This window comes from Halyomorpha halys, unplaced genomic scaffold (genome assembly GCF_000696795.3).
Source record: "Halyomorpha halys isolate HHAL.00 unplaced genomic scaffold, Hhal_1.1 Scaffold297.1, whole genome shotgun sequence".
In the NCBI taxonomy this organism is placed as follows: domain Eukaryota; kingdom Metazoa; phylum Arthropoda; class Insecta; order Hemiptera; family Pentatomidae; genus Halyomorpha; species Halyomorpha halys.
Window position 1 is genome coordinate 1149258 of NW_027109687.1, and position 9322 is coordinate 1158579.

At 28.8% G+C, this 9322-nt stretch overlaps 1 protein-coding gene across 6 annotated transcripts in view; it reads left to right on the forward strand.

The window, feature by feature from the left end:
• LOC106680884 (inactive rhomboid protein 1) overlaps nucleotides 1-7397 on the forward strand; it is a 388358-nt gene extending 380961 nt beyond the window's left edge. For all 6 annotated transcript variants that reach the window (XM_014420878.3, XM_014420879.3, XM_014420880.3 and 3 more), the window contains 3 exons: nucleotides 2223-2323; nucleotides 2656-2809; nucleotides 3778-7397. In XM_014420878.3, coding sequence (XP_014276364.1) covers nucleotides 2223-2323; nucleotides 2656-2809; nucleotides 3778-4212 — 690 coding nt within the window. In that variant the 3' untranslated portion in view covers nucleotides 4213-7397. The remainder of the gene's footprint in view (nucleotides 1-2222; nucleotides 2324-2655; nucleotides 2810-3777) is intronic.
• Nucleotides 7398-9322: the final 1925 nt, after the last annotated feature.

Here is a 9322-nt window from a genome sequence, read left to right on the forward strand (position 1 = left end):
CCGCGGTGCCCATATGCCCGAAATCATTTTCAAATGTTAATGTCACGTATTGATCTTTCGAATAAAAAAAAAATTTTGATTACAATTTATTTTTTGTGTTATTTTTTACAATTTCTAGTTCTATCGGGCTTAAAAAAACACCCTTTATATAGACAAAAGAATAGAACAAAAGAAAGTAAAACCATATGTCATATCATAAAACATAAGATGACAAACACTTCTGATAATAAATAATAGAAAACAAAAATGATAAAAATCAAATGTAATTAAACTAAATATAATAAATGGAAAGGTACTATTTCTGCTAATATACATATTTACAAGAATAAACTAAATTCTGAAACATTAAGTACAAAAAATATATAAACTTTGTTTGAAACATTCAATTGTTATTCTTCCGGAATTGGGTGGACAGAAGGTGGTCGAAAATACGAAGATTTAAAGGTTGAAAGTGTATTAGAACTACAAATGAAGGAGGGAATAGAATTCCATAGGGATGAGGAAAGATCTACCAAAGGCTACGGTTCCATGGGCAGTTACATATAAGTCTGAAGGCTGTGAGTGGGTATTGCGGGACTGCACTGAGGATTTAAATTGAAGGATATCAGAAATGTATGATGTACTGCAGGATTGGATAACTTGGTAGAGGAAGGAAGCAAGAAAATATTTATGATGGAAGGAGGGGTAAAGCCACTTCAATTCTTCATAAAATCGGGTGACAGAGGTGTCCCTGGGGACCCCAAAGATGAATCGTACAAAGAAATTAATTAACCATTTTAATTTTGCTTTGAGGTCCCCAGAGACATCCCCATAAACCACACAGCAATAATCAAAGTGGAGGAGTATTAAGGAAGTAACCAGGAGCCTATGTGTTTCAAAAGGAAGTAGGTGACGAAGATAATTTAAATGTTTTAGGGTGGAGAAGGTACAACGGGAAATATCAGAGACGTGGTTTTTCCAGGAGAGAGTTTGGTCTATAGTGACACTAAGGTTTTTAAAGTACGGATGAAATTGTATTGGATTGTTGTTTAGCAATAAGGTTAGAATATGAGAAATAGTTTTCTGGAGGTGATTGGATCCTATTACGATTGCCTTAGTCTTCTCTGCGTTCAACTTAAGCTTGTTTTCTTGTGACCAGTGACTAATTCGATTCAGCTTCAAGTCTTCTTGAAGCTTCTCCATGGTAGCCAATAGGTCAGAAGGTGGGAAGGAAAGGTAAATTTGGAAATCATCAGCGTACAAATGGTATCGAGAATGTTGGATAAGGAGGGGAAGGTCATTGATGTAGATGGCAAAAAGGGTGGGGGAAAGCGATGAACCCTGAGGAACACCAAAGGTAAGGCGTCGGCTCAATGATGGTTTATCTGGAACCACTACGTACTGGAAGCTATCGGAAAGGAAGGATTGAAACCAGCGCAAAGCACTGTTGGATAAAGCAAGATTTCGTAGTTTGTTTAGAAGGATGTTGTGGTCAACCGTGTCTAATGCTTTGAAGAGATGAAGGAGGATTAGGATAGTTAGGTTTTGGTGTTCCATGGCAGTTTGGAGGTCATGGGTTATTTTAAGGAGAGCGGATTGTGTTGAATAGCCAAGGCGTTCTAACGGTTTAGAAAGGTTAGAGAGGAGAGAAATCGGGTGGAAGTCATTAGGTGAAGAAGGATTTGGGATTTTATTTAATGGTCAAACTAAAGCAATTTTCCAACGAGAAGGAAATGTGGCATTTTGCAAGGAAAAATTATATATATGATAAAGTATGGGAATAAGGACTGGGAGACAGGATTTAATCACCTTAACGGGAATGTTGTCCGGTCCATGATCTTAGAATAGTGGCTTGTAATTCTTCATAAGATATGTGGGGAAAAAAAGAAGTTTTCAGGATTGAAGGTGTTATTTGGAATTTCAGGAAAGATTGATAGATCAGTAGTATGGTATGTTAAATGATTGTTGAAATCATCAGGTGTTATTGAAAGAGAGCAGAGATTATTGGATCCTGGTAGGAAAAATAAATGTAGTGAGATCTTTTGTACTTTAACAGAAACATGGTTCTAAACTATTAAAATATCATATGTTTCTGTTGTAGCATCATTCAAGCCTAACTAAAACAGAGTATCTTTCCATTTTTATAGTGATAAAAAACTTAAATCTCTTCCCACTTCCACAAATAATTCAATTATAATTTAATAGTTTGCTTATTTACATTTTGAATTTTCATAATTTTCCAGGTGTCATGTTTGGATGATGTATGTGGAATGCTCCCATTTTTGAATTCTGAAGTACCAGATCAATTTTACAGACTTCTTACATCAATATTTCTGCATGCTGGGTAAGTATTTTTATTTATTTATTTTCTATTTTGTATGTTTTAATAGTAAAGTTTTACACCCAGTCACCTATGATAATTTTCAGAGGAGAAGATGATCAGGGGGTGCAGTCAGCAGAAAAAACACAAATAAACAAAATAAATAAATAATATTTTGTTTATCTGTGTTTTTTCTGCTGACCACACCCCCCCCCCCAACCATCTTCTCCTCTTATATATCTGTGGTCAACTATCTTCACCTTATTATGATAATTTTCACTTATTATTAGATTTATTTATTTAGGACACCCAAAAATAAATTTATGCCACTATTTATTAATATATTTTATTTTTAGTATCATACAGCTTGCTATTTCATTAATGATCCAATGGTTCCTCATGAGAGACTTAGAAAAATTGACAGGAACAGCTCGATTGATGATCATATACATTGGATCTGGAGTTGCTGGTAACCTCGCATCTGCTATTTTCATACCTTACAGAGCTGATGTAAGTTATTTAAATTGGAAACTAATTAGTAGTAATATTAACAATTAAACCAATAATAATGAATAGCTTACACCTTTTGCAAATCATATTCTTTTGCTTTAACCATTACAGTATTTATTATTAAGGAAAGAAATTCATGTTTAGAATAATTGTATTTTAAATTCTTATCTAAGCTTAAGATCATGACCAAACTTATTAAATTAGAATTAATTAAAACTTTTTCTAAATAGAGTAGGAAATAAAAAAATTTGTTATCATTTTTTACTTTGTCCAATTAAAACTGATAATTTCTTCTTTAAAGTTAATTTTTTTTTTTTTATTCTGGCCTGGTATAAGCTGAGGAAAAAAAATAATAAATCTGGTTAGAAAAAAGACAAAGTACAAAAAAAAAGTCGAAGTACAAAAAAAAGAAGACAAAGTAAATTTTGGAACTAGTGTCCACTTAAAAAATAAATAACATAAAATGTCTACCTAATTGTCAAAATGTATGTGCTTTCTGGAACGGATATACTTCCTAAAGAAATTACTTCTTTACTATTATATTGAGGTTTCTTACTTGTATTGATCTGCCATTTTTCTATTTGTCATTTTTTTAATTATATTCATTAATTTTACTCTTAGCCAATAAAACATTTCTCTTCTTTTCTGTTATATTTAGCATTTTTAGTATACAAAGTTTTCTTATATCCAATTTTTATCACCAGAGTACTTTTAATGTGCTTTACACCATCAGCAAAATATTTCCATGTTAAGGGCCCATAAAGCTAACATAATTTGATTAACCTTTTCTATAATAACTTAAGACAAAGAAAGGAAATAATAAAATGCAAACTGTTGACAAAACAAATATAATGATGAAATTTTTATAATCTGTGGATCACAATATTATTTATTATAAGGAGAATAATAGCTGCTAATGTGAAATTATTGTTATGTATTATTTATTTATTGCTTATTCTTGTCCACAGGTGGGTCCTGCTGGATCACAGAGTGGACTATTAGCCTGCTTAATAGTGGAAATATTAAACATCTGGCCAATGTTGCGGCACCCATATCGAGCACTTTTTAAGCACCTAGCGATTGCTGGAATGCTATTTGTAGTTGGTCTTCTGCCATGGTTTGACAACTTTTCATCATTTTTTGGTTTTCTCTTCGGATTTCTTCTTTCATATGCTATTCTTCCTTTTGTTTCTTTGGGAGAATATGACCGGCAGAAAAAAATCTTTATGATATGGGTCTGCCTTATAACTACTGTGTTTCTTTTCCTTCTTCTAGTTCTTTTTTTCTATGTAATACCTGTCTATGACTGTGAATTCTGCGGCTATTTCAATTGCCTTCCTTTGACAAGGGATTTCTGTTCAGCCCAGAATATCAACTTTAAGAGAACAGATTCTCCAGTATGACACAAGGGTGCGAGGCGGAGGGCTTCCCCCTTGAACAGAATACCGACAAGTATTCTTTCAAGGTTTGAACCCCGGTACCTCCTCACAACCCCGCTTTGAGTCGACCTCTAAAATATGCTCACTTTAGCTTCAGTTACATGACCAAAAAGATATAAGCATAAAATGCCTTTCTAAATAAATTGGCTTTTCTGTTATTTTTCTAATTTGATGTTCAATTTAGTTGGCATTATAATTGTAACTGTGGTTAACTGAGAAATTAAGAGAGACAGAGACTCAAGCACTTCATTCTTACTGTGATTAAACATGATAGATGAAAGAATAAATGATTTAAAGAATATATTTTCTAACATTTTTTATTGGTTCTGGTGGAGAATTGGCAAGTTGATGCAAATAGATATGTGTGCAATATGTGTGCTTCAGATATTTCATGGAGTAACAGTTTGGACTCATTATATATAATAATCGTTATAAGTAATATATATAGTCACAAACTGTGTGAAATTTTGATTCGATGTTTTTTTAAATGTAAAACATGTATTATAAATTTATGTAATTTTAGGATTAAAATAATTTTATGGGGAACCAAATTGATGAATCTGGATGCATTGTATAATAATATATAATCATGTGTGAATGGTTATCTTTGTAAATTAAATTGAGGGTATAACATTTTGAAATTCAAAATGGGGAATATAAAAAGTTAATAGGTCTTTCAAAAGCTGCTTTGCAGTGTAAAAATTTAAAAAAATAATTAAATTTTCAAATGATGTTTCACTCCACAATCCCTTACATAATAAATTTCACTTTGATTAAAAGAAATTTTTCACAAGGGATAAAGAAACCAGTTTTTATCTTTTCTTATAAGACTGGCAGTTGAGACTTGTATATACACATATACAAAATCATATTTAAAAATCTTTTAGATCCTAAGTTTTAAATTTCTATTTCCTTGCCTATTTTTTTCTAATTTAGTTTTCAAGGAAATAGAAATTTTAACTGCAATGTATTTTGTACATATTTAGGTCATGCAAGAAAGCAAGAGAGTGTTTATGTGCTATGTATAATGATGAAGTTTTTCTTCCCATTCCCTCTTTGACCTCATTCATCAATATAAATATACATATATACATATATATGGTATAAATATATACATACAAAAATTATATATATAAAATCGTTCTATAGTGTTTTCATCAATGAAAGGTTTGGGACACTTTCTTATTAATCGGTGTACAAGGTATCTTGGTAATGTGTTGCTGGAGTTTGAGCAATTTTAATTCAGTTTTTATAAACAAGGACAGTATTTTCATACTTGCGAAATTTGTGTTCATAATTTTTAAGATGGTTGTAATCACTTTTAAAATCTATTAGATTGTGCAGTTCAAGTTTTAAATTATTAGCAAAAAAAAATATGAATGAATGTAAACAATAAATGAAGATTTTCATTGCTGTAACTTCTTACTTTACATTTTTTTTTTAATCTAATTTATATATATATGTCATTTTTCTAAGTAAGTTTGAAATTTAAAAATTATAAGAGTTCGGTATAAATTATATTAAAAAAATTATTATTTTTTTATTAAAAAAACATTTTTTAATCATTAGTTATGTGATCACATTTCAAGAAAACAAACTTTTTAATAAAAACCTATAATCAGCTAAAACAAAATGTCATTAAATCAACTTCTATTACATTTTGCTCCATCAGAAAAATTTTAAATATTTTTCAAATAAATCTGACTCAATACAATATTTTATTTTATGTTCTAACCACTATTTATTAATTTTCCATGAAATATATCATAACTATTCATTTAATATTGCTTTGGAAATTGGTAAACAGAAAAAAGTTATTGATGTTACAGCATTGTAAAATTCACATTTCCATTAACAGTTTTTAATGTTGTATTCCAACTTCTGATTTGTTAAGCTCATTCTTCATTGCAATAATCCAGCATGTGTATTTACATAGTTTTGAATTTACGTTAGTGTGTAACATTTCTTTGCATTTTAATTAATTTTATATTTCAACTAATGACACATCCAAGATAAATGTATTATTTTAACAAGCAATTGTTCAAAACAAATATGCCTAAACAGGGTTGATATTGTAATTGTAGCCTCAGAAGGCATAATATGACTTTGTTAAAATTTGCTTTTTAAATACATATTTTGTTTAATTATCTTAAGATAAATCGGGTGATTGATTTTTAATGTATTCAGTTCAATGTTACCCTTTCTTGAATGTTTCATTATTCTATTAAATTCTTTACATAGTTATTTAACTGTAAATAAGTAATATATCTCAACTTTTCAGGTTTATAATCATTCTTAATTATATTTTGGTACTTTAGAGTTCACCAGTCACTGATATTCTGTATAAATTATTGTACATTATTTATTGTATTATAAATGAGATCGTTTTGTAAAATAAATAGCCAATTAGATATTTTCTTTGATTATTTAAACTTAAGTTTTTGTACTTATTTTCATTAAAATATATTTTATAATAATTTGTTGAAATTTAAAAACAATTTTAATTAAGTGCAGTTGACTTTATGGTGTTATTTATTTATTTATTTTTTGTTTTTAATCAGGTTTAAATTTGTTGGAGTGTATTGTTCAATCCTGTTGTAGTTTATACTTGTATCATACAAAGTTGAATTCCCTTAAAGTCAGACAAGCATGTACATAAGATAAGTGGTGCATTGATTGCAACAATTGCTTGTATTCTTATCAACTCACTACAGTTAAAAACGTCTGATTTCCATTACTATTACCCTCATTTAAATTATTGATGTTTATATTTTTTTTGATTGTTTGTACCTAGTATGATATATTTAGTACTATTAAATTAATATCATTTATAGCTTTGTTGTCAAACATTTATAATACTAATTGGTGCAATCAATGTATGTAATCTTGCACGGTTTTATCATTTTTTTTGTAGTTATGACATTATTAAGACTTTTGCCATGGAAGGTAAATGCGTGTTTACATTTATTAAGCTGGCCTATGTTGTATAAAAATATTATCTTGACAAATGTAGTAATTTTATCATCTTTTCAAAACAAGAAAACTAAAAGATTACAATTAAAAAATGTTTAATTTTGTTACTTAATTTTATTTGTAACATCTATGGAAAGACCAAAGCCTTAATATTGAAATATATCTATTGTAACTTATTTTTTGTTTCATTTTATGCTTCCTTTATACTAACATATATCAAAAATGCTTCCAACTGTTGTTTACTAATAATTATAAAAATATTTAATAAGTTAGTAATTTTGAGTAAATGAGTTCAATAAAATAACAGATATTTCATCCATTGGATTGAAATAATTTTGATTGATTATTTTCGAGTTTTTATATTTTATTACTACATTTCTTAATCAATATCATTTTTAATATCCATAACTAATGGTTACCAGAATGTTCTAATAAGTTACTACACCTAATTCCATTACCTCCAAAGTACATTTATTTTTTCTAAAGTAATGTTTTAAGTGATCCTTGAAGTTTGATCAATTTAATTAAAGTATGATTTTTTATTTTTTTTATACTGTCTTGTTCTTTGGAAAGAATAAACTTAATTGGACAAAACAGACTAAATGGATTATTTTGTCTATCCCAGACAGAATCAATAAACATTAATTATCCAGACATAATGAGTAAAAAATAAATCTAAAGATTATATACTCGCTATCATTCCTGTTATTTTTTTATTATGTTATTTTCATATATTTATAGTAAATTGGAATTGTTTGGTTGAGCAATTAACAGTAAAACTACTACTCTCTTTTACAGTTTTTTTTTTTAAAGAAAAAAACAAAACTTTTTTTTGTCTGCATAATTAATATTAATTTATTTTGTCCAGAATGGACAAATTAGAACATTTTGTTTATAGTAGACTAAATCATATCCACCTTGATTTATTATTTGCTGGGCAATGGATACGTTAAAACATGGATAAAACTTCAACACTTTACTGTACAAAATGTCTGGTTTGTTCACTTATACAATACTCATTACCCCTTCGGAAGTAACTTTTTGCTGTATCTTCACAAATATTATTCTGATTAAGATTTTTTTCTTAGTTTAACTTAGACAGGTTAATTATCTTTTAAATGAACATTAGGGGGCAAAAGGGGTTTCTATAATAATTTGTGGCAAATACTTTTAAAAATATGTTAACAAATCCAATATACAGAGTTGTCTTGGCTAGTAATGTCCCATGAATTAGAATTTTTTTTTGATGTTGTAGAGAATATAATTACCATTCCAATGCATAATTTACCTATGCATCTATTACATAATAAAATATATTGTATCCTTTATGGGTTATGCACAAACAAATTATTATTTTCTTCATTATTTTTTTTTCAAGAATTTATTCTGCATATAAAATGTTAAGGGGCTTTAAAAATAAAACTTAAAGCGATCTTTTTTTTTATATATATTTTATTTTATACCAGATCGGCCTGGTGGGCCTCACATGGTTGATATAACCTTTGAAGCAATCCTTAGAGTTGTTTTGGTGTTACATTGTATGAAGGGACAGGTATTTTAATATTGCACAGTCGCTATTGTGCATAGTCAGCCCAATTTATTACACAGGCTTCGGAGGTTGAACCCCTACTAAACAATAAAAAGTAGTAAAATCAGTACCACCAGTTCAAGAGATATTCATGGCACAGACGGAAAATTGGCAAAAAATTGAATTTACGAGGATCTGAAACACAGATCTGTTGAAAACTGCATATCAAAAATTTGAACTGATTACAATACTTCCCTAAAGTAGAAAAGTAAAACAAAATTAGTTAAAAAAATAACTAATTTTGTTTGTATGCTTATGCACAAAATAAAAAAGAAAGAGGGAAGACAATATAAACATGATCTGGGTTTAAAATAAAGGAAATAGAAGAACTAAGAAGTGCTAATAACAAAAACTTTTTATTCCAAAGAATAAATAGATATATTAGAGAGATAATCAAGTCACTTTAAAAGAATTCTGTGTTATATTCAAGAAGGTACACTTACCTACCTCTGTAGGTAAGATTGTTCATTCTTTCACAAGGAGATGTTAATGTAGAATCTTCTGATTTAGAAA